We start from the raw sequence: 25,807 nt of genomic DNA, 5'->3' as shown, positions 1-25,807 counted from the left end.
TGTCTTTCAAGTTCTTTCACCGGTCCAAGGATTCATCTTTCTATGAATTCAGAGCTATATGCCACTTGTTTTACATTTAAAGGAAGCGATATTGATAGTTCAACATAATGTTGTTTCAAAGTTCTGAACAGTCCCTCTGATAAATAACCTTAAATAGTACTTTATCTAAATCAAAATAGACCTTATCCTCTCATAGTAAAGTAAGTGACATTTGTCTATTTTACACCACTTATATTCAGATAAAACAACACATTTGCCACTGTTGCTATTGAGTTTAATATTTCAAAGAGCCCCATTTAATCTGTCTGGACTATGATGAATGAATGAATAAATAAATAAATGAATGAATGAATGAATGAATGAATGAATGAATGAATGAATGAATTAATTAATTAATGCACTGGATCTCTTGTGTTTTCTCTTTTACCTCCAGCAGTCTTTTTCAATGAAGTATTTTGATCACTACCGTGGTCTGTCAAATATGGCCAGCGGCTAAAATCTGTTGTGAGGGGAACAAAGGATGATGCATGGGTCACGGGATAATTATACCAAACCTTAACAATAGAGAGAGTGCAGGGGCATAAAACACTCCGACACCCTACTGTCTTTTGTCCTGTCCATTGGTCTATTCCAGTCCCCATATGCTCACCCCTCGTTGTGCTTAAAGATCACAGCTTAATAGCCTGCTGCCAGACCCACATGGTCACACTGAGACTAATAGGATGATAATCTACCCCTCTGAATGATGTTTAATACATCGTTCACATCGTTCACCACCCACCATTCTCAAAGCAGAACCCCTAAGCAAGCCTAACCCAACTAAATAACATAAACACACATGGTCACACCCTGATGGAAAATGCGATACCTTTTGTATATAAATCCTTATTCCAGCTTAAACTGGGGACAAGAGCTATAGTCTGAATAATGTTATTGTTAATTAGTCTAAAATATTTTCCATAGAGTGTTACAGCAATGCATCGAGGTCAATATGTATGTCTGATTATCACTCATTTACCTTTATTAAAAGCTTAATCTGCAAATCATGACAATCATGACAAATATCCAACTTCAGAAAAACTTAATGTGAAAATGTTTTTGTTTGTTTTGCATTTTTGAAAGATAAATGCTGCTTTTTTTATATGTCCCTACTAACAGTTTCTACAAACAGAAAGACAAACAACAGTTTATTTTGGGGTGTGTACTTTGTCTGCCCCCCCTGTAATCAGTCTGACCCTTTCAGACTAATATAAGCCTATAGCTAATCCCTCCAGCCATCTTTGTACAGTGATTCACACAGTTTATTTTTTACTCTGAGGGTTTTTACTGTAGAGCCTGTAACATGAGCTATTTTATGTGTAGCTTTAAAAGATAAAAAAAAAACATACCCTTACATTAGTTAAAGAAATAACCTATTTTAACTTTGAAACTCCATCAAGACCACTTTTGTGTGAAAGCTTTTAACACGATCCCTTCTCATAGCTGCTCACTTCCACTGGAGAAAATATCTCCACCTTCTTATCAAGCAGTCAGGGAAGGGCAGACAAGCACACCAGGAGACGTATATCAGTGTTAAAACTGAGTAAAGGGGAGCACAAATCCTTTTTTTTTTCATGCTTAACAGGCAAACAGCACATGGAGCTTTTATAATATGCACACAACTGCTAAAGTAGGGTTCAAAGCGAGGCCATTTTAAGAGAGACATTTTAAAGCCAAGGGTTATGTTTCCTTAGGGATATGAGAAGCACAAATGTCAACGAGACCATCCAGCACTTAAGATTGCAGGCATCACCTGCTAAGAATCGTTCCATCAACCTCCTATTTGGAGGCACAGTCACTGACAGTGGTACAGCAAGGGAGTGATGATTTCCAATGCACAGTTTCCAGTAAAGGTTTAGGTTGCATATCAGAGCTGATGCTAAAAGTATCGAATGAGCACTGGTGCAGTAAAAGGCCTGCACTTTTATAGTGCTTTTATGAAGTCCAAGGACCCCAAAGCGCTTCAAACTACAATCAGTCATTTATGCACATATTCAGACACAGACAGTGGTAACCTGAATTGTAACCACAGCTGCCCTGAGGCATACTGAAATGGAGCTGCAATAAAATGTACTGTACGCCACCGGTACCCCTAACCACTGGCAGCAGATAAGGTAGATGAAGCATCTTATCCAAGGAATGAACAACTCTGACAGACAGAGTGAGAGTTCAGCAACTTTAACTAGAATTTGTTCTTTATTTTTAAATTTAAGGTCTCACTGACAGTAAAGGCCATGTTTAAAGGATGTTGTGGAGCATTCACACCTCTAAAACCTGATTTTGTTATATCAACATACTTTCAAAGATCCACAAAGATTTTTGATACCTCCATTTTAGGTCCCTCCACAGATTTTCTATTTGCTACAAGTTCATATTTTATCTGAGTAACTCTAAAACAGCAGTGTTACTTTTAGTTAAAACAGACAAATTGATAAATTTTGCCTACAAAAGTTCAGACATTGCCATGGAAACAACTCTATTCAATGTGTTCCAGTTCAAAGTAAAAATTCAAAAAGTTCAGTGACTAACCCAGATTTTGTAAGCAATACAAGCCATGTGTCCTGGCTTTTCATGGATTTGGCTTTATGCTGCTTGATAGACCATGTAAAATGCAGAGTGTGATTCACCAAATTATATGCAAATTACTGGAAAGACTAAAAAACAAGCTTTTACTGTGGTTTTCATTAGTTTTATCTTGAAGCCACGGATAAGAGAAACCTAGCTGCCAGTATTGTTGTGCAGTAAAATCTTAATAATTTAAAACAGTTGAAACATATATTAAATTGTAGAAAAAAATTAACGTATATTTTTCTTTTCAAATTAATGGTATTCCCTGCATATAAAGTCATAGTAACACTTTTAGTCAATTACATAGATGTCATGTCTCATGCTTCAACTCCTTTCTAATAACATTACAAGCTAGTTTATAGCTGGCCAACCTGTGCAGGAAAACACACAGTCTTAAGAGATTGCAATCCAGCCTCTTTATTCATTTTAATTTACATTGTATCTTATTCCTACTCTTAATTGTACTTTATGACTGTTTGGTATCCTATTATACCTTTGTAATTTTAGTAATTGAGTTTGATATTATACATTTTAAGGTTATTTTCATTTTATGATAACACCCCATAATGACAATGTGAAAGAAGTTTTCTTGATATTGTTCCCAAATGTATTGAACATAGAAAACTTTGAATTATTATTGAATAATTTCATATATTGTACCTTGTACTACTTACCCCCATGAAATGAGTGCTCAAGCAGTGGGCTGTGCTGAGCAGTGCCATATTTGCTAGCTTTGCAATAGTAAGTTTCTGGGCTTGCATTTGGGACAGGGACCTTTCTTTATTGAGTTTACCTAATAATAATAATTAAACTTTATTGATCTCACATTGGAGAAATTTACCTCTGCATTTAACCAATCCCCTTGGAGAGCAGTGGGCTGCCATCTTGGGGCGCCCAGGGAGGAATCATGTTCTCCTTGTGCATGCTTCTGTTCTTTCTGGGTGCTACAGCTTCTTCCAAATATTAGAAAATATGTATGTTAGCTTAAGTGGTACAGTCTTGTCCAGACTGTACTTGAGTGATTTTTGTGCATGTATGGCTTTATTGTCTGTAGTTTTATGGTCCTGTGATGGTCTTTTCCACTGCATACCCTGGAGACAGCCACCCGCCCACCAGTAATTAAAAGCAAATATAAATAATTTATTGATTTGTAGTCAAAGTGACTCAAACATTTGATTGCATAGGGCTCACATTACTTTTGTTATCAGTCAGTTTGTTTGGAGCAGGGTTATCCCTGCCAACTGACATTGACTGGCAATACTGACATAATTGTATGTGGTTTAAAGAGATAACTAGCTATCATGTTGAATGGTGATCACCGTATTTAATTCTTTAGCCAAGCATTTTATAAATTATTAAAATAGTCTTGTTCAATATCTGATCATTCATTTACCCATAAGATAATCTTCTTTATCATATGTGATCTCACTCATGAGACTGGGTATATAGATATTAATTTGGAATTGTCCTTTATTAAAAACTAGTACTTTTAACATGCAGTGGTTTTCAGTTTCTTTACCCGCAGAGGCAAAACCTCTTGTTTCTTACCAAAAATCGCTCTTGCTAGAAAACCTTTTGATCCATACTGTACATCCCCTCACCCTCTCCCCTCTTTTAGATCGGAGTATGCACACTGCTGTGGCATGGCTCTTTCTGTCAATCACTATCAAGAGCCAAACCAAATGAGTCAGATTACTAGTACACCTGCAAAGCGGTGAAACAAACTAATGAAGTGCAAAGTCTGTGTTTAAGAGCATTAGAATATTAAAAAAAATTAAAAATAGGGTCAAACTATACAAAAAATACTACTTGTTTGGAATCAATGGAGATTTGATCATTCTGACAATAAAAACTTGAATAAAAATAAAAAATAAAAAATCCCAATATTACAGCTTTTTATTGACTGCAAATTATGAATGTATTTCTATAATTAATTACAATTATATTTAATAAGCTGCTAACATGATAATATACAAAAATTAAATCAAGGATTGTGTTTTCAATTGAGCAAAATATCAAAGGGAAAGTCTGTGCAACCTATCTGACCTTTAAAGGAAAAGTCTGGTCACATTCAGTATACAATTAATTAGACTGAAATTTTTTTCTTCAAAGTCTTAAACATTTGTATTTTTTAATTTTATAATTATGAAGTTACACTGTGCTTTACTCAAAGTTTATCCACTCAAGACTACTCAATGTCATGACCCAGGCTTTGCTGCTTAATTAATTATGCACGGTTAGAGCAGAGCTTCCTTACAATGTATTCCACTAAAGTAAAAAAAAAATAAGACTTATAAAGGAGAACATGGGCCTAAAAAGAAAAAGGAGAAAGTCTAAAACAATTACTAACTGAACAAACCTACTATCTAAGCAAGATGACATGTTCAGTGTAGAGTTGTACTGTATGTTTACAGCACATTATCTTACATAATGTTGCTCAGAAACTCTGATCTTATGGGAATATGATTTATGCAGTCCTTACACTGCAAAATAAAATAAAACAATATAAGAACTTAACAGCATCTTTTAAATTGTTAGACATGAGTTTTCTGGGGAATAAAAAAATACAACTTAACGTAAATATCTAGTTGAATAAATAAGATAAAGATTCTCATCGTTAACATTAGTTTACTGTTATCTTCTATATTGTTGTCTAACAAAATTAAATTGTGTTTATCTTCATATCATTTGTATGTAACAACAATACCATGAGGGTATGCTGGGAAAAGTCACAGACAATATATATTTTTTTCTTTTCCCTTTTTATCTTCCTCATTTCATTAAGCTTTGTACTGCTAATCACAACATGTTGGTTTTGTGGAGTAGCAGAAAATTATTTTTTTCTGTCAATGTCTTATTTAATGGCATGATATATGTGTTAAGAATAAGAAAACAGAGAACAAAAAACAGGCTGGTGGTAGGCTAGACAGGCTGATAGAAAGCGGGAAAGACCAGGAAGGCTGACAGGCTGATAGTGGATTTAACGGGATGGTAGCAGGCAGGCAGAGGCAAACAGAGTCAGAAGTTGATGATCCATTGAGGACAGGGCCAGAAAATGACTACAGGAAAAAAGGCAGTGCAGACAAGCACTGGGGGGAAACCCCCAGCAGTGACAGAGTGGGCACAGAAGCATAAGCAAGCAGTGTGCACCAGCACTGGGAACATAGCTTATACAGACAACAAGACAATCTGGTAGAGAGTGACTGTGAAAAGCAGGTCTATATATAGGCAGGATAATAGCTAGGAGGAATGAGGGTGATTAGGAAAGAAGCAGGTGTATCCGTTCTCTCTTAATATAAATTGAAGAGCAGATTGGCCAACAGTAAGACAGCCAGCCCCAAAAAAACAAAACAGAGGCCAGTTGTAAGAAAAAAAATTATTATATTTTAGTGAATCTATTACTAAATCAACAGAAAAATAATAATAGATTGATTTGATAATAATTACAAGAAGATGTCAAAAATATTTTAACCTGTTGGGAAAGCTCTGCATTATTCCACAATAGTCATTCAAGGTTTTCAACCTAAAAAAATCGGGTTGCTTCTACTGAAAGAAACTACACTAGTCAGAGGGAAAATAGCAACGTTACAGCTTAGTTTTTCAAAGGATTTGATTGCCTTTATAAATCAGTCAAATACTTTTTTGAATACCTTTTTGAATTAGCAATTCCTCTAAAGGCTTTATACATTTTTGATAACATTTTTTAAACTAATGATTTATCTTTTCAATAACTTTTCAATTTTTGAGCCTCCCCAAGGCCTTGTTTACTTTCATCCTAGAACTAGCTAAAGTTTGACCATAAAATAGGAAAACGAAAAACATAACAATAAATTCTACATTTTGAATGTTGATCTCTTACTCCCTCTGCTGGCTTTTTCTGCAAGTACAACACTTAAATGAGATTGCAGTACCAATATGATCAAATATGCATAACTGCATAACTTTTATTTGTAAAATATTCCTCTTAAAAAAATATGTTTTTCTCCAGTCAAAAGGAAAGTAGACAGACTTTTTTAGTTAAGACCAAAAAAAGCTTGTCCACTAACTTACCCATCTACAATCTTAAAGAGCCTTTCAGCTGACTTGTAATTCTACCAATATCTTAAACAGGTGAACATTTCAAATTTGTGATTCTTCATTACTGAAAATATAAAACTAAAATTTGGTTCCCCTCAGTTTAGAAAAAGCTTTAGTTGTGACTTACTGGAAACTTAAAGTCCACTGCAAACATTCTGTTGTGGTTATTGTTTTATTTAACCTGGAAATGCAGTGATTAGTGGTTTAGACAATCTTATAAATGCTTACTGACCTACTTGCTGTACCAAGTCAGAATGGTTTAAAGCTGTACTGTAATTTCTACAAATATATAAATAAATTTTTCGTTTTTATTTTATTTATTTATTTAGTTTTCAGAAATAAGCATAGTTACTGTTTGACACATGGCAAACAATAAATAGCTGAAATTTCAGAGTACTCACATCCTTCTTATTTATCTACCTTATTGTAAAATTGGAAAGGCAAAGTATAAGTAAAAACAAGTTAATTACTTTTAATCACATACATCTTTTATTTAAAAAAAACTTTCATAGGGTTCATAAAACTCTTATGTTGTTCCTATTTAAACAATATAGATATATATTGTTGTACCAAGAATAGGAAAGCTTGAGATAAACAGCAGAACATACAGCACAATCAGTCTGATGCTTAAACCTTTACACAACCTATCTATAACAAATTACCAAAAGAACAAGGGAAAAGTCAATTTAAAGAATAAACACTAAGAAAATGACACATAACTATTTCTGAGAGCAACAGTGACAATGATATGAAGAAAACGTGCAAACTATGCAAGGTAGGACAGCATTTCTTTCCATAAATATAGCTACTCTTTACATTATCAACGAGTATTACATCTCCTGGCTTCATATCTACAGACACTGACGAAAAAAAGCTGCGGTCGACATTGATACCGGCATGAGCTAGATGGAATACTAGATAAAGCAGTTTGTTGAATATAGATGATCTATACAAATATACATTATTTGTTACAAATGCAAACCTCTGTAAAAACCTCAGTTGTTTTTATCTATTTACTTTGTTAAATTGTTTCAAAAAGGGTAATGGGTAACCACGATCCCCTCAACAGTTATGAATGTTTTTATGCACTCAATGTTGGATTTTAATCTCTTGTTAGAATTAGGTTGAACTGGTAACAGATGGATATCATGCAATATTGGTTTAAGTTTATAACATGGCTAAAAGCTGCACAATTCAGACTGGAAAACATTTTCTTTCAGGAAAACATTCTTGTCATACCTTTTACAAGTTACCTTTAGTGATAGAATCCATAGAACTGTTAACATTTAGCAAACATTTCACACAACTATTAATACTCTTAAAATGCAAAAGTGCACATGAGCTTTAATGGTTTTGGCTTCCAATTGCTCTCCAACCAAAAACCAAGAAATTGTAAAAGGAAACCAAAAAAATTAAAATAAAATAGTAGATGATATAAATGTTTAGTAGAACACATTTTAAATTCCTTAAAAAGTTACTTTATTTTTCAAAAAATGTCACCCTTATTACTACATATAATACAAATTCTGAAAACCAAGTTGATATACTGTATGTTCATGTGTTTATTGGTTTAAATAATGAATAATGCTAAAATAACTTTATTATACTTTTTGTTATCAACTCCTTACACCCTTATCTCCTTACTTCCATTTTGTAGTTTTACATAGTGTGGTTGCTGCTTTTGCTGTTTTATTATGATGTGAAGAAGACAAAACCCCCCAAAAAAGGATCTTTGATACAGAAATGTTATCCTACCAAAAATCTGTTCATAATCGATACCATAATATTAACTAAATACTAGCTTTTGGCTTGTTTTGCATGAATAACTGCATTGCGGTATGGACGTGAAAAGCCTGTGGTTCTTTTGAGGTGTTTAGAAAACCCAGGTTGTTATGCTGTAATAACTACCTACAGCTAATTTCCATTGTTGGATCTGATGTATTTTGTCTTCCTCAAAATATTCTATTTGTTCAATATGGATTTAGTTTAGACCTTGTTTGTAGGTTAATCAAGCAGAAGCATGGCCCGTAAACCAACATTTGGCAGTGAGGACACATTGACAAAAATAATGCAACCATTTTTGGCATCATATTTAGTTACTTTAACACAATTGTTTCATGTTAGCAGGGTAGGACATAAAACTAGTGACTAAATATCATTAAGTAAATGCCAAAAGCGGTTGCATAATTTTTTTCAGTTCAAGTATCAATACTGGAAATCAAATCAGCATTTACATAAAGCTAGTCAGCAAATAAAAGCATAAAATTCTCTATAGTGGATAGAAAAAATGTATATCAAGCCATTAGGGCATGAGAAAACAAAGCTGACCAACATTGGTCAAAATAAACTTTTCCCAAATCATTATGGACAGTGGAAACATCATTTAAAAAGCCTCTCAACTGATCACAAATGATCTCATAGCAAAAATAAGGACATTGCACCATTAAATCAACTTTTCTTAACAATCATATCAATCATTTAAATCAGATTACATATTTTCTGCAACAACTTTGCCTTCAACTCCAATTTCCAGAAATATATTTAAAAACACATCTTGGAAAATCCAAGCCTCTTTAACAAAGGAACTCTTGTTCTTATATTGCTTTTGGAGGGTGCCAGCAGTCTTGTGTAGGTCAACATTTATAAATTTCAAAATTATGTTTAGTGCTTGTTTTATAGCATATACCAATTGCTTTAAACATAAATGTTAACAGAAATGAATAAGAGGTTTTTACTGTGATATCTATGTGAATTGTTTAAAAGTTTTCTATTTAAGGAAAATCCACCTGATTGCTACCAGTTACTGAGAGAAGCCATTGCTCCTCCTGAACCAGCATGAAGCAAACATAATATAATGATTTAACTTTGCAGCAAGTTTAATAGAAGGAAACCTCCAGCTAATCCTCTGGTTTTGCTAAATGCTGTTTAACTTGTATGATTATTAAATGTCATAGGATAGTTCTATCAGAATGGATGAGTGATTAATAGAAATGTCAGGTTTTATAGAAGATATCCTTCCTTTCCTGAGGGTTTGAACTGCTTCACTTTTCATTACATTGCTGAATTGTTGCCAGTACAAATCTGGTAAATGTGGCTCTTTTGTAACAACATTAAAAATGAATATCTTAATTTTAGGCACATGTTAACATGCAATTGGTTTGGTTTTTCTTCAGTTTCTCACTGATTTAAAGGTGCAATAGTGAACGAAAATCATATGCTTTTATTGCACCCCCACTTTTGTTTTCTAGGGTCTTCGTTATATATTCTTAGATTTTATGAATAGCTTAGGGAGAATATTCTAAGGACTTTTAAATCTAAATCATTTCAATTCAACAGAGGAAACATTTCAAGTGGCATATTAAGCGTAGAAAACTCTATTTTCAGTGCTCTGTTTTGTGGGAACTCAAAAATAAAAAGTTGTCCTTTTCAGGTTCATCTTTCCCAGCCAAAGATTGCATTGTGCTAAAAACTGTTTATGTCGTTTTATTTCAGTTTCTTCTACTCTATAGTTGCTGTGGTAAAGGGGACAGTCAGAAAACTTCAGCGCAACATCAAAAAAGACCTAGAAGTTTACCTCTGTCCATTTGATTGTCTTTTAGTCCAAAGTTGAACATGTATACTTCCATGTGGTCAAGAGAGTAGTTTCACTGCCTCAAATACTTCTGTTGAGAAGTTTAGACTTACAAAAACATTGTTTTCCATTGCTTCAATGCTGTCTTCTAAACGGACGCCATCATGGTGGATGATGCTGCTTTCAGAACTCGGACTGATGACAATTATGCGAGGAACACTCTGAGGCAACTTGGGGTCAGTAATGGGCTTTTTCCCAAGATTCAGAGAATCAAAAGAGCTGCTCTTCTGGCCTTGCAGCCGCTCTATGTCACTTTTGTCATTGTATGTGTGTAAAGTCCCATCTGTTAGGCTCTCACTGCGTCTCCTGGTAAGAACAAGTAAAGGTAATGTGGTGATGCTCAGAGAGCTGGAAACCAGGCCATGGTCATGGGTGCTCAGTGGGTCAATCTTAGTAGTTTGTTGCTATATACGTGGACATAATAACAAAATGTAAATGAGTTATTTTGCAGTTTGCTTAAGCAATAAGGTCCAAATCAAAGTCATAATTAACTGAATTACATTATCTCACCTTCTTTGATGTGCAGTTGTTGATCATCTGGGGCTCAGATGGCCTCTTACTGGATCTGCCTCTATATGACGACCTGTATGATGACATGCTTTTAAAGGAGCCTCCCGACTGCCTCCCAAGATATTCCATTTCTACATCCTTCAACATCTGTAAAAACATTATCAAAATGTTTGACTTTACTTGCACGTTGAATAATTATGGTATATAAGACAGCTGTAGATAGGAACATAGCGAAAGTGACAAAATAGAGAAAATAAAACAAATTAGGTAGCAAATTAAACAAATTCAGATTCCTTAACAAATGGCAAGGGCAAATGAAAGTGCTTAATGGGCAAATGCTTTCTAGCACACAAATGGCAACCTTTTGGTAGAAGACAAGTCCAAGTAAGCAGAAAAGCCATGTCAGAAGTGGGATCCTGGGGTATTTGGAGTTAGGGATGTGTAACTTTATTCCCAGGGTACTATCAGCTTCCATTGGACCCATGCACCCACACTTAAGCCTGGAAATTTGGTAGAGGATCTAGGGAAGATTGGAAGTTTTGAGCCCTGGTATGCTCAGCACTCACCCAATGAAGTACATGGCTTACCCAAGAGACATTTGATATTGAATGGCAGTAAAAAGTATAATAATTTATCTTTTTACAGAGCAACTCAAGCCTGGTTAAAGAGAGGATTATGTTTTATATTCAAAAACATCCATTTTGAGTGTGTGTTGAGGTGTAGTTTTGTATATGTAAATAATTGCAACTGCAATTGAATCACTTTAGTGTTGGAAATCTTTGTTTTGCTGGGAATCCTGATCAGATACTCACCTGTACTACCAGTGATGAGCTACAATAAATGGAATCTTTCACCATTTGACTAATTGGGTCCTAACTATGTGGCTTGAAAAGGTGTGCATTGATATGTTTTAGAGTGCTTCACCACATTAGTAACAGAATTAAAATCCACACTTTAATGGGTAAATGCTTTCTAGCACACAAATGGCAACCTTTTGGTAGAAGACAAGTCCAAGTAAGCAGAAAGGCCATGTCAGAAGTGGGATTCGAACCCACGCCTCCATTGGAGATTGCGACCTTAACGCAGTGCTTTGGAGTGCTCAGACATCCTGACTTTCTGCTGCATTTCAGAGCCGGATTTCGAAACAATTTAAATAACCTGAGAGAACAGGTGGGCATGATGAAGGCTTTGTCCAAGACCGTAAGAGCTCTCACAACATGCCTATGAGAACCCACCCTGGATCACAATTAACATAAGGTCAAGATAAATCCATCTTGGGAGCTCAAAGAGAAGAGGTTATTGTAGCTTGATTCCCAAGTTTACTCTTCTATCCTCCGAGACCCGAATACCCACAACTAAGTCTGGAAATTGGCTTTGGAGCTTCTAAAAAATCAAACAAATTGAAGGCTGTATGTATGTTACTTAAGAATAGCTACTAAGGAAAATTAAACAGTTTGTCACCCCTTTGTCTTAATGGGGGAACTACAATGAATCCCTTTCCCAGGAACGGCTGCTAAAACACAGAAACAACTCTTTAAAAGTCCTTTACGGTCATCCAGGAAGAAGCAGGGCTGCTGGGTTAAAGAATGGAAAATGTAAACTTGAGCTGCTGTGGGAGGGGAAGAACCACATGGAATATACCTGTAGAGGTGCTTAAAAATTGATTCATCTTGTAAAAATTCTTCGTGAGAACCTTTCCTGTATCATAAGGACGAAGTGTCTATAAAATGGAAATTGGGTTTTCAGGCGATAGGGGTCCTTGTACCCTACATACTCAAGTTCCGGAACCCCAAAAAAGATACACATCTAGTCGAAAAGCCCAATTAGATAAAACATTGACTTATAAGGAGAAAAGATCCTTAAAATGGACCCTGGGGTATTTGGAGTTAATGATGTGTACCTTTATTCCCAGGGTACTATCAGCTTCCATTGGATCCATGCCCCCACACTTAAGCCTGGAAATTTGGTAGAGGATCTGGGGAAGATTGGAAGTTTTGAGCCCTGGTATGCTCAGCACTCACCCAATGAAGTGCATGGCTTACCCAAGAGACATTTGATATTGAATGGCAGTAAAAAGTATAATCATTTATCTTTTTACAGGGCAACTCAAGCCTGTTTAAAGAGAGGATTATGTTTTATGTTCAAAAGCATCCCTTTTGAGTGTGTGTCAAGGGGTAGTTTTGTATATGTAAATAATTGCAAGTGCAATTGAATCATTTTAGTGTTGGAAATCTTTGATTTCTTTTGCTAGAGTCCTGATCAGATACTCACCTGTACAACGAGTGATGAGCTACAATAATTGGGATCTTTAACCATCTGACTAATTGGGTCCTATGTGTATGGCTTGAATAACAGTTCATTGATATGTTTACTAGTGCTTCACCACATTAATAACATGATTTGAATCCACAGTTTAAAAACACAGGCGGAATAGGTTTATATTTAATTCGAATTAAATGGAATAAAACTCATAATTGTGGGTAAATTAAGGCTTTGTTGTGCAAATATTACCATATCAATGCGGTTTGGTGAAGCATTAATAAAATGAGTCCGGGAAGTGTTGGACTGTCTACTGATGATGGAGTCCCTGAGAGAGGACTCACTGATGGAGTAGGACAGGCATTCCTTTCTGGGAGCCGGAGACAAAAACCACAGGCATGGTACTTTTTCTGCAAGAGTCATCCTGTTGAATTTAAGAAAAAAAAAAGTTGACCCAATATATTACATACAGAGTTTGATTGACTAAAGGTTTAACGTGATAATATACACAAAATAAATCAAGGATTGTGTTTTTCAATTGAGCAAAATATCAAAGGGAATTCATTCAGAGTCTGACCTTTAAAGGAAAAGTCCGGTCACTTTCAGAAAACAAACTTCCAAACTTACTTTAAGTATGAAATTATTACATATTTTTCAATAGATGAAACGTTTTTTTTTAATTAAGAGTAATTTAATTTGACTGTGCTTTACTGGAGACATCTATGTTTTTCAAAGAGCACTACTGCCATCTACCGGTTTGTGACGTCACAGTGCGGTATCGGCTGTTGAGCAAGTCCCAGTGCTGTATCTGGTGTTTGTCACAACGTGCTATTATCCATGACGACCAGTGCAATATTCGAAGCAGAGCGTAACGGATCAATTACGTGTTTTTTCTCTGGCCAGAAGTTCAATGGTAAATCCTCCCTCTTCAATTTGGCAATCCAATGACGAATCCGTCCATGGAGAATCATGAATCGGAAAAATCAAATAACTAATTTTTTTTCACTTTTACCTGATGTATCCACATAGGCATTGTTACTTTAACTACAGCTCTCGCAAATCTTAATAGTGAAGTCCTCTCAAATTGTTGTTGATTGCACATTTGTATAGAAGCGTCAATTGATTTTGCTTGTAAAGGAGGAACAATGGCACTAGGCTTACCGCACCTTGACGTCACTGCTGGAAGATGTCAGGAGTGAAAAATATTGTTTAGATTTTTTTACTGATTAAAGCTAAATTCATTAAATCACAGTGAACATATTAGTTTTAGGTATAAATAATGATCCATTGGTTATTCCTTGCTGACCGGACTTTTCTGTTAAAGTTTAAATCGTGTGCATACTGTTTAACTTGTGAAAGACTGATCTTCAAACCAGGTGCATATTATATTGTGTGAGTAAAATGGGAAAACCTGTGGGTACTAAAACTTTTATATGTGTGTGCCTTTCTGAATATGCAGGTCATTGGCTTGAGGGAAAACTGCACAAAATACTTGGCAGAGAATATGTAAATGGAAATACATGCTTGAAAGTAAGGTGCAAATCAGGTACAAAAATTGAGCTCAGTAGGTTGGGTGCAGAGATGGCAAAAGTACTCACTTTCCGTACTTGAGTAAAAGTACAGATACTTGTATTAAAAAATACTCTTGTAAAAGTGGAAGTACTGATTAAACTTCTTTACTCAAGTAAAAGTAACAAAGTACAGGCTTGTAAATTTACTTAAAGTATAAAAGTAAAAGTAGAAACCACTTTTTTCATGCCGTTGCCTACATTTTAAATGGATGTCTGCCAATAGGACTAGATCTCCGTTGTGTTCATTTTCAATCATCTCGTCGTCCATGCTACTATGCTAACGCCACCGCCACCAAGCTGCAATGATTTGCCGCGAATGAATACCGCCGAATCTGTCGATTCATCTTGTAGTGGTGCGTCAAATGCAACGTAGATTCCCATCCAATTAGATTGAATTTGGTATTGATGACGTGAAAAATAATAACGGTAACTCCATTGAAATGATTCAAAACTAAATTAACGAGCCAATTTTTTAAAATGTAAGGAGTAGAAAGTACAGATATTTGTGTAAAAATGTAAGGAGTAGAAGTAAAAAGTCGCCATAAAAATAAGTAGTAAAGTAAAGTAAAAATATCAGAAAAATCTACTTGAGTACAGTAACGAAGTATTTGTACTTCGTTACTTCCCATCTCTGGTTGGGTGTATTCAAATACATGTTTGCACCTCTAAGTTATGGTAAAAGAGATTTCTTTTTTCCCTCAACATTACTCTATAAAAGGAGGAAGGAGGTTAAATTATGATGTATTAACTTATTACGGGCCTAAATTGCTTTGCAACATTTTGTGCTTAAAACCTACACTACCGTTCAAAAGTTTGGGGTCACCCAAACAATTTTTTGTTTTCCTGAAAAGTCACACTTATTCACCACCATACGTTGTGAAATAATAAGAAAACAGAGTCAAGACATTGACAAGGTTAGAAATAATGATTTGTATTTGAAATAAGATTTTTTTTTACATCAAACTTTGCTTTCCTCAAAGAATCCTCCATTTGCAGCAATTACAGCATTGCAGACCTTTGGCATTCTAGCTGCTAATTTGTTAAGGTAATCTGGAGAAATTGCACCCTACGCTTCCAGAAGCAGCTCCCACAAGTTGGGTTGTTCTTGCGTACCATATGGTCAAGCTGCTCCCACAACAGCTCAATGGGGTTCAGATCTGGTCACTGTGCTGGCCACTCCATTACCGAATACCAGCTGCCTGCTTCTGCTTTTAAATAGTTCTTGCACAATTTGGAGGTGTGTTTAGGCCCATTGTCTTGTTGTAGGATGAAATTGGCTCCAATCAAGCGCTGTCCACTGGGTATGGCATGACTTTGCAAAATGGAGGGATAGCCTTCCTTATTCAGAATCCCTTTTTCCCAGACCATCACATTACCTCCACCATGCTTAACAGATGGCGTCAGGCATTCTTCCAGCATCTTTTAATTTGTTCTGCGTCTCACAAACGTTCTTCTTTGTGATCCAAACACCTCAAACTTGGATTCATCCATCCACAACACTTTTTTCCAGTCTTCCTCTGTCCAATGTCTGTATTCTTTTGGCCATCTTAATCTTTTTCTTTTATTGGCCAGTCTCAGATATGGCTTTTTCTTTGCCACTTTGCCCTGAAGCCCAGAATCCCGCAGCCGCCTCTTCACTGTAGATGTTGGCACTGATGTTTTGCGGGTACTATTTGATGAAGATGCCAGTTGGGGACCTGTGAGGCGTCTTTTTGTCAAACTAGAGACTCTAATGAACTTATCTTCTTGCTCAGTTGTGCAACGATGCCTCCCACTTCTTTTTCTACTCTGGTTAGAGCCTGTTTGTGCTGTCCACTGAAGGGAGTAGTATACACCGTTGTAGGAAATCTTCAATTTCTTAGCAATTTCTCACATGGAATAGCCTTCATTTCTAAGAACAAGAATAGACTGTCGAGTTTCAGATGAAAGTTCTCTTTTTCTGGCCATTTTGAGCGTTTAATTGACCCCACAAATGTGATGCTCCAGAAACTCAATCTGCTCAAAGGAAGGTCAGTTTTGTAGCTTCGGTAATGAGCTAAACTGTTTTCAGATGTGTGAACATGATTGCACAAGGGTTTTCATCAATTAGCCAATTAGCCTGAGCCAATGAGCAAACACATTGTACCATTAGAACATTGGAGTGAAATTTGCTGGAAATAGGCCTCTATACACCTATGTAGATATTGCACCAAAAACCAGACATTTGCAGCTAGAATAGTCATATACCACATTAGCAATGTATAGAATGTATTTCTTTAAAGTTAAGACTTGTTTAAAGTGATCTTCATTGAAAAGTACAGTGCTTTTCCTTCAAAAACAAGAAAATTTCCATGTGACCCCAAACTTTTCAACGGTAGTGTATGTGTGAGAAAGTTGGCCCAAAAACCTACTGAGTTACGGCATAAGAGTTCTGCATGATGAATTCCAACACTATTGTGAGGAGTTTGTGGAAAAATACCCAAAACATACGACCAAAGTCATAAAGCAAGAAAAAAGTTTTAAAAAAAAGAAAAAATTTACCTTTTTTTTTCTAAAATCAGATAATAAAAGTTGTTTTTCTAATCCCAACTAAACTTCTGTCTTTTACATAATGGCTCATTGGACTTTTTTTTATCATATAGTAACGTATAATAAATTCAAATATAAGTTTTTAACCTTTCTAGAGTAACATTTGGAACGTGTTAACTTTAAAAACAATGATAAAAATGGCTTTGAGATTATGTATCACCTGTATTTGTTGTGAATGATGGCGTAGATAATTGGATTATAAATTGTTGAGGCCTTTGCAATGATTGCAGGAACAGCCTTGGAGTATGGAGACAAAATATTGGCATAGCTGAAAAAGACAAAATAAAAAAAAACACACTTAAAGCTTTCCCTGAGTAAAACAGAATTTCTTCATTTTGCTTTCTGCAATTATTTCCCTAGCTTTTTTGTGAAATTGCAATAATAAACCAACAAATAAAAGTTCCCTTTTATTCAGTGTTTTGTGATATAATGAGGGGTCATTATTTGTTGGAGCTTAACATTTGCCATCTGCCAAAAACAGTTGGTTAAATCCATCTGATGACGTTTGCTCATGTGTTAAGATGTGTTTGCATGCATAGACCACAGCTCCTAGAGAATTACCAGGAAAAAAAAATATCAGAAGCATCTTCATTTTAATCCAGAGTACAATCAGTGAAACAAGAGGTGTAATAAAGTTTGTGGTAAGATTAAAAAAAAGGAAAGGATCAATTAAGCAATTCCATATTTTTAAAGTATGTCTCATCAAGATGTGCTTTCCTTTCTGGTGAAATAATTAAATATAATGACACATCAAACACTGAGCGCAGAAATCAACTTCAATCCCATTAAAACAGCTCTAATTCTAACTAAGAGTAGTCTCTGGGAGACCTAAAATGCATTTTTTTTTAATAGTGAGAGCATGTATTACCATAATCATGTAATAATCAGTGATCAGTGAAACTCATCTACTATAAAAGAATAGTCTCTGTATTCATTGCCAATATGGTAAAGATTCTTCAATACATGCTACTGGATTAACACTCTTCTGATGTTGGGGATTATGAATAATACACTTCTGCTCGGTTTGTATCATGAAAGCCAGAAGGGTTTGAAAATCTCTTGCTTTATGAAACAATTGTACTGAATGTAATCCTAGAGATTGCAATTCAAAATACATTTAAACCGTAGTTCTCAATAAAGAATTAGCATTCTCAGTTGCCAAGTTTGGTTTTCAAAATTTATTTGCGTATTTTCCTCTACTAATTGTGTTCCTAAAAAAAATCACCTACATAAAATTGCTTGACAGTTTTAACAAAACCATTCACACAGCTTTGAAAAAAAAATCTATAAAATGATCTTACCCAGCCCAGGAAATCAATGTTACACAGGCGTAGGGTGACCAGGAGAGGACATACACCACAATGACAACAAAGGCAATCTTTGCCAATTTCCACTCACTCCTGATGGATTTCTGTTGGATAAGAGCTGTTTTTCTGACCTGAGTGCCCAAACGTTCGACCTCCCTGTATATGAAGCAAGACAAAGAAAGCAGTTAAAGGAAAACTGGGAGGTTTTCAGTATTCATGTGATGCTGCAATTTTACCATCATTTTGATAATACATTTAAGGCATATTAACACAAACATATTTCATTTATTTTACCTGCTAGTCTTTCGTATAGATAGAAACATTCGAAGATAGCAGTAAAAGATGATCCCGAGTGGAATAAAGAAGACAAAACAGCAGAGCATCATGGTGTAACTCCTGTTAGCTGTTGTATATGTAACATAATCCCATGTGCAAGATGTCAACAGGCCCTCTGGGATATAGGAGCCTAAAATGATAAGAGCATCCAATATTTGAACGTTTACAGAAAGCAAGATTGAAATGATTGTGTCATAGATGGGTGAATTGCCATCTGCAAGATATAAACATCTGAAGTTTTCTATTTATAAATGTTCTGTTTTCCTTTCAAATTTATGTACATACTTTCTAAAGCACCCTTGTTTTATAATTTGCATGTCTGCGTAAGCGGTGTGATATTTAGTATACATTTGTGTCAGAAAGGGGTACTGAATGTCACTGTGTCTATGTATGTTCTTGCATGTTCCAGAATAACTGGTTTTCTATTAAATAATCTTTTAGTGCCCTCAAGCGAAGATTTAAGATAAAAATAAGTTTGCTTGCTGTCATTTCATGGTTTTAATAAGTGGAGGGACTTTCATTTAAGCAGACAGAGTGTCTGCATAGTGTAGCACGAAAAACAGCAGAGCTATCATTGGGCTCTGTCTTTGACATAACAGTGATGTCAATTTCATAATGGTGAATTTTGCTCCATGTCTGAATAATCTGTCGATTGGGCTTAGCTGGAGATTAAATTGTGTATGTTAAATGTATTGGAAAGTAATGTTTACTTATGGCTGTGCATTTCCCTACTCTGTTGAGAAAGAAACTCAATACTTGATACTAATGTTAAGAAACTTACTCCAGCCAACAAGAGGAGCCAAACTCCAAGCCAAAGAATAAAACCACACGAGAGAGATGGCAAAAATCGTTCTCCGTTTGGAACCCCAACGCATGGTCTGTAGTGGTTTGGTGATGACCAGATATCGTTCCATTGAGATGGCCAAAAGGTTTATCATGGAAGAGATGCCAAAAAGGGCACCACAGAAAGCATAGATCTTACAGCCTATAATTAAGAAACACAGAAAAAAGGAAAATAAACAAAAATGCAGAATTTAAACACAATTTAATGAGATTTAAAAAAAAAATGTACTCACCCGTGTCACCAAAAATCCATTCTTTGTAGAGGCAGTTAATGAAGAAGATGGGAGACTGTGTGAAAGCCATGAGGAAATCACTCACTGCCAAATTCATGATGAAGTAGTTTGGCAGTTTACGGAGCTTCCTGTTGCTACATAAAAAACATAAACAAACAGGAAGATAAATAATCTTTTAAAATAAAAATTGTTAGTCCATTAATTTCAATTAAAATGTATAAAGGGCTGTGGATATTTATTAGACTACTAGGAACATATTGGGCAGATGTTCTGAGTGGCAAAATCCACAAAATATAGTGTATGTCGAAGTTTGACACGACTAAAAAGTTACATTTTTTTAATCTAAATCTGTTATCGTTGTGTTACTGATTTAAGTAGACGTTTAGCACATCAACAATGGTGGTTCAACAGACAGAAGAATATAAAGTTAATTAAAGTAGAAAAAGCAATGCAGAGAATTTAATCATAAGCTTGTTTAACTTCATTTGTGATAAAGAAGAGGCTACAACAGTTGTTTTCTCTGTATTATTTGACTGGGTTAAGAATCATATCTCAGACAGTATATTAATTCCTTATAAAACATTGTCTTTTTTGACATGACCAAAGATGGAAGAAACCTATTTGTTATTATTTCAAGCGGTCCATACCACAAAGATTTCATATACAATGCAATCTAAAGTGGAAAAAGCTGTCAATGAAACTCACCAAAATACATTTTGAATTAAGTCAATGTTATGGGTTATGTGTCCTCCACCATCAAGCACTCATAACCTTCAAGGTTGTATATTTTTATAATCTACCTAAGTTGAATTAAAGAATCACTCGTCTGACTGAATGTCTGCAGGCATTCCTCTGTGTTGGCACTAATCCTCCTCCTTGAAGAAGAGTCAGATTAACTCTTTGGGGATGCTCTGCTTTTTTTTTAAAAGGTCACCTAAAAAGTAGGCCTAAGAGAAGGTTTTTTTGTCATTTTGTGTCTTGCTCATTTGTTGTTTAAAGCTCTAGTTTTATTTTGGTCCACACATTTCTGTTCCTTTTTCAGACTACAGTACTTCACTTCCTGGGATTCCCCTTTAATCAGCCTTGCCACTCCCAAACAATACTCACCTGTGTCTTATTGTTTGCCTTTCCCCATTTAAACCTCTCCCTCTGCAGTTTTTCTTTGCCAGTTCATCTTTGCCACTTGTGTCAAGAGTTCCAGCATATATTCTGCCTTGCATCAAAGAAATATTTGCTTTACTTGTTTTTGACCAGCCTCTGTTTTTGTAGATATTTCTGCCAGTCTCTCCAACTTAAGGTGCTAACTCTGGTCCGTATTAAAGGATCATTGATTTCATTTCCCTGAGATGATTATTGCATTTGAGTCCTCTTTTCTAAAAGAAATGCACAAATAGATTCCAAATAACAGCCATTCAAAATGGCCCTTCCCAGTCAAACCTACACTGTAGCCACTGTGGTAGTCTGAGAGAAACAATGGTTCCCAAAGACTGAGACAAACCAGGTGATAAACTAATTACCCTCTGACTGCAGGATAAATATCCTACTATTCACAGTTACTGAGTTCAACTAAACTTTATTGATGAACTGTAAGCATTATGAGCCTCATGTGTTAACATTTAGATTTTGATTGTTAATACAGATGTGCTGTAAAGGAGGTAAAATTTAGGACAACAATAAGGGCTCCTGGCTAACAGGAGGCCAATAAAATGATCACGGTTAAGATAGAATTCCTTAATATAATTACATTATCAATATCAAACCTTTTTACTAAGAAAAACTGAAAGCGTTGTTTATCAGAGACACTATTTTCTAACATGAAAATAACTTTAAAATAATGATAATGTGTAAGAAAGAGCCTTTTGTCTGAGCTTGAGGGCGGACAGTCTGAAACATTAAATAGCCTCCCTCAACCTGCATTGACATTAACGATAAAATAAAAATATTCTAGTTTTGTTTTCTTTTGTTTTTGCTTTATCAATGAGTATGCTACGTACCTGTTTTTTGATCAGTGAGGCTAGGTAAAAAGACAGTGATTGATTTTTTTAAAGGAGTTCTTAGTTTTTCTATTATTTTCAGTGAAAGTTATAAAATTACATATATCAGTTAAACACGAATTAAGCTATATTAAGAGTTCTTTGTTTTTTTTTTCCCATTTTAGGAACATTTTTATTTTGCATGGAGATTTGATGTTTATAGATTTTTGTGAGATATTCCCTCCATGACAAAAAAAACCCTGCTTTATATCAACAAGATGTTTAATCTATAACCATAAAGAAAAACTATTCTCAAGACTTTTATAAGAATTTGTTTATATGTGTAAAAGTTTTGAAGAATTATTGATTTTAAAGAAATTATCCATGTGTCTCTCTCCTTATTGGAACTCAAATTGTCTGCACAACAAATTGAAAGAAGCCAAACAATATTTGTCGATGTATAGACAGATGGAATATGAGAGCTACTGACAATCCCTAAGATACACACACAAACGCACACAGAAACACAGTCTCTGACCCAGTTTCTGTGGAACAGTTAACAACAGTAGCACAAATGAGAAGCCACAATTTCTCCAGATTTTATGGCACACATAATGCTTGCACTTTCACCAGGAGTTCAAATTGAAACTTCAACCTCAAGAATGACTCAGCTTCTTTAGTGATGCCTTCAATTCCTTACCTGGCTGATTGAACTCACTAGTCATTTAAAAATGCTTTCTGCACTGGTTTAAGGTAAAGTGCCTTAAATTTTTGAAGCCTTTTATGATTTAGAGCAGAGGTCTTTAATCCTAGTCCACAGTTCTGCTTGTTCTGATGTTTCCCTGCCTCCACACACCTGACCTAAATAAATGGGTGATTAACCGGCCTCTGCAGCTCCTGGTGAATACTGAGGAGGTACAGTTTAGCAATCATTTTATTTAGGTTAGCTAGAGTAGAGAAACATCTAAAATGTGCAGGGACGTGAGTCCTAAGGACCAGTACTGAAGACACCCGCATTACTAAACTTTTAATAAAATGCAGTTGATAGAGAGATGTCAGGTGTGTGAAGTCTGTGAGGGTAATAAATAGAGGGGTTTTTTTTTTTCCATGAAACAAAATCTAATGAGCTCCTACATATGTATTTAGAATAGTTTTCTTAATGCCATTTTTTCAGTTTATCAGAGATTAAAGGGTAATTTAGTTCTCCAGCATGCATAATGACGTATGCTTGCTAGATTTTAATCACAGGATTAAAAAAAAAACATTTTTTTCCATCAAATTTAAGATTTATCATTTTTATATCTAATTATTGTAAAGTTGTTTTAGTTTTTAAGCTTTGATACTGTATTGTAATAAAATAGTCTTCTACTAAAGGTTTTTGTAGCAAAAGAGAAAAAAAATACAAATATGTTAAAACTGCTCATTTAACTGGCTGTTGCTTTAACTTAAAGACTGTAGATTTAAAGGTTTGTTTATGAATAACCTGCTTTTCTAAAAAGGTATATAGCAATAAAGTGAACTAAAATATCTCCCTTTTGATTTATTATAACAACTTAGCTGATAAGATTATTTATTTATTTTTTCTTTTGTGACTATTTCAACCCTATTTTGTTGCAATGATAAGAAAGTTATTACAAAGTTTTGTTTTTATTTCAGTATTCTTTCTCACATTTCCAATGGGTTTTCATCATAAAAAAAATATTCCTCTCAGATATAAATCTTAAATCTCTTTTGGACTTTTTGAGACGGACAAACCCACACTGCAAAATAAATATTTTGCTTTTTATTTCCTGAGGTAAAAAATGAATACATAAAGTCTTGGAGACTCACCTGCAGAAAGCAAACAACACCAGGGCATTCCCAGTGATGCCAAGTGCCCCAATAACGAATACGAAGAAAGCAACGACATAGTGAACATGGTCAGGCACATCTACCTTGCTGAACAAGCTTCTCTTGCTGTGTGCTTCCTCTGGCTCCATGCTCTCAGTCAACCACATGATTCAAACACCTTGGTAGGATTTCCAACCTCGCTGTATATATCAGTTGGTAATCCCATTCTTTCTGCCAGTGTTGGGCCTCCACAGCTTTTGAAATGATAGTGATATATAACATCTTGATATCTCGATTTTCATTAGTTCGAATATAAAAATTATTTTCAGTCCCACACGATCCAATTCTAATTCATCTGTAACTTCCTAAAAACTGAGGATGAAAATGAGTCCAAGCTCAAAAAGTTAGCTTAGGTCTTTTTTGCACTATCATGGTTACGGCAGTAATTCTATGAAGAGCGGGATAAATATCCTCATGTTCTCCAAAGCTGCACCATCCACTGTTATTCCGTCTTTGCTCTGCAGTTGGAAAGCTGGTCTACCACCTGTAATTCTCAAGTATTTCCTGTTGATACAGGGTGAAATGAAATTATTTTCTTCCAGCACAATAAATCCCACCCTTGTTCCACAATGTCACTGTCAGTCCCCTCCTCTTTTGCCTGAGACCCCATCAGTCATCACACCAGCTGTATTCAAAGCTCCAACCTCTCGTCTCTTTTTATCTGTTCATCTCCTCCACTGTCCCATGTTGCTCTGGGATGCAATTCACTCTGTCTTTCTCACATCACTCTAGCTCCCACCCCCACTGCCATGTAATATGGCCCAGCCCTGAGCGCTTTAACTACCACGGTCTTACATAACTGAAATGTTGATTAAAGCAAGTATCAAGAGCCACTTAAGCTCAGAAATCCATCAGACATTTTATTATTGTTGCATGATATTATTTTTCATTGAAAGAGATGGATTGTGATGCTGAGAATTCTTGTACTAGAAATAATTCATTTAGCAAGGCAATCATCCCTTAGTGCCGAGGAACTGCTTCTTAAAAATATAGAAAAGCAAGTTGGTTTAGGGTAAACTACCACTATATAAATAGCAATTACTCGTGTGTAACTATAATGCATATATTTCAAATACAACCTAGACATGCTGCACAATCATTTTTTTTTACTTTTAGATAAATCACAATTTAACAAAATTTTATCCATACCATTTAGCACATTAATAGAAACAAATTCATTTATTTAACACAATTAAATATAGTATCCATGTCTAAATGTATTGATCAATCCTAATTATTTGTAGAATGGGGAAAAAAATATTTCCAAGACAATAACTGTGATTCTCTGCGACCACTCTTCAAGCAAAGATGAGCAAATTGTAATGAGTTTGTTGTACAACTGTCAGCTGCACAAGGGTCAAAAGAGCCTATCGGCCAGTCATTGCTTTTTATGGTGCTGGACATTTTTAATAAACGGAGATGAAGAGAACAGAGGAAGACAAAGAATGCAGAGCTCAGACAGAGATGTCAACTAAGCCCCTTAAGCAAAAAGAAGCCTTAATCTGAACAGTGTTCATGCATGTGGATGAGTGTTTGATCTGTCTTAAAAAAGAACTTCACTACAATGTGCCTCTAAATGTGCTATGCTATATTTTTGCATGTTTTTTTTTTTTTTTTTTTTTTGCTGTTTGTTTTCCACATCATACATGTGTATTTGTGCACTTGTATGAGCTTGTGCACTACTTATCACAAAGTAGATGGACAGATGCATGTTGGGGATTAAAGTTGCCACTTTCACTGAGCCTCTCACAGCTGCTGTTTTTATATTTGTGTGTCAGCTTGGAATTATGCATCAATAAACCTGTTGCTGCAGCACACGAAGTGGCACTCACTATTCAGTTTAGTTCCATTACATTTATAAAGCCAAATGATTTAAAAAAAAATCTAATCTCATGGTATTTATTATAAAAAGCCATATAATTATATACACACACACAAACATAAGTAAATCCTGCTTGAGTAGGATTTCAGTCAGCTTAATTCAAACCTGGTCATATCACAG

The 25,807-nt window shown here is 35.2% G+C and overlaps 1 protein-coding gene across 1 annotated transcript; it reads right to left on the bottom strand.

The window, feature by feature from the left end:
• Positions 1-7,157: 7,157 nt before the first annotated feature.
• LOC119797068 (melanopsin-A-like) lies at positions 7,158-24,523 on the bottom strand. Its single transcript, XM_038305976.1, has 9 exons — positions 23,746-24,523; positions 19,943-20,076; positions 19,648-19,851; positions 18,825-18,996; positions 18,525-18,686; positions 17,384-17,491; positions 13,337-13,508; positions 10,826-10,972; positions 7,158-10,719 (listed from the first exon to the last, which is right to left on the bottom strand). Exons 1-9 carry the CDS (start codon positions 23,910-23,912, stop codon positions 10,315-10,317), a joined length of 1,671 nt encoding a protein of 556 aa, XP_038161904.1. The 5' UTR covers positions 23,913-24,523; the 3' UTR covers positions 7,158-10,314.
• Between the last annotated feature and the right edge of the window lie 1,284 nt (positions 24,524-25,807).

The sequence above is a fragment of the Cyprinodon tularosa genome, unplaced genomic scaffold (genome assembly GCF_016077235.1).
Source record: "Cyprinodon tularosa strain WSP-4 unplaced genomic scaffold, ASM1607723v1 ctg115, whole genome shotgun sequence".
In the NCBI taxonomy this organism is placed as follows: Eukaryota; Metazoa; Chordata; class Actinopteri; order Cyprinodontiformes; family Cyprinodontidae; genus Cyprinodon; species Cyprinodon tularosa.
Note: the sequence above shows the minus strand (reverse complement) of the source record. Positions and strands in the feature narration are given on the sequence as shown.

Coding starts and splice junctions, on each gene's coding strand:
- LOC119797068 (XM_038305976.1), bottom strand. CDS start 23,912: ATGTGGTTGACTGAGAGCATGGAGCCAGAGGAAGCACACAGCAAGAGA. Junction 17,492..18,524: donor ACATTGATTTCCTGGGCTGG/GTAAGATCATTT, acceptor TGTCTTTTTCAG/CTATGCCAATATTTTGTCTC. Junction 10,973..13,336: donor CACCAAACCGCATTGATATG/GTAATATTTGCA, acceptor ATGTTTTTACAG/ATGTTGAAGGATGTAGAAAT.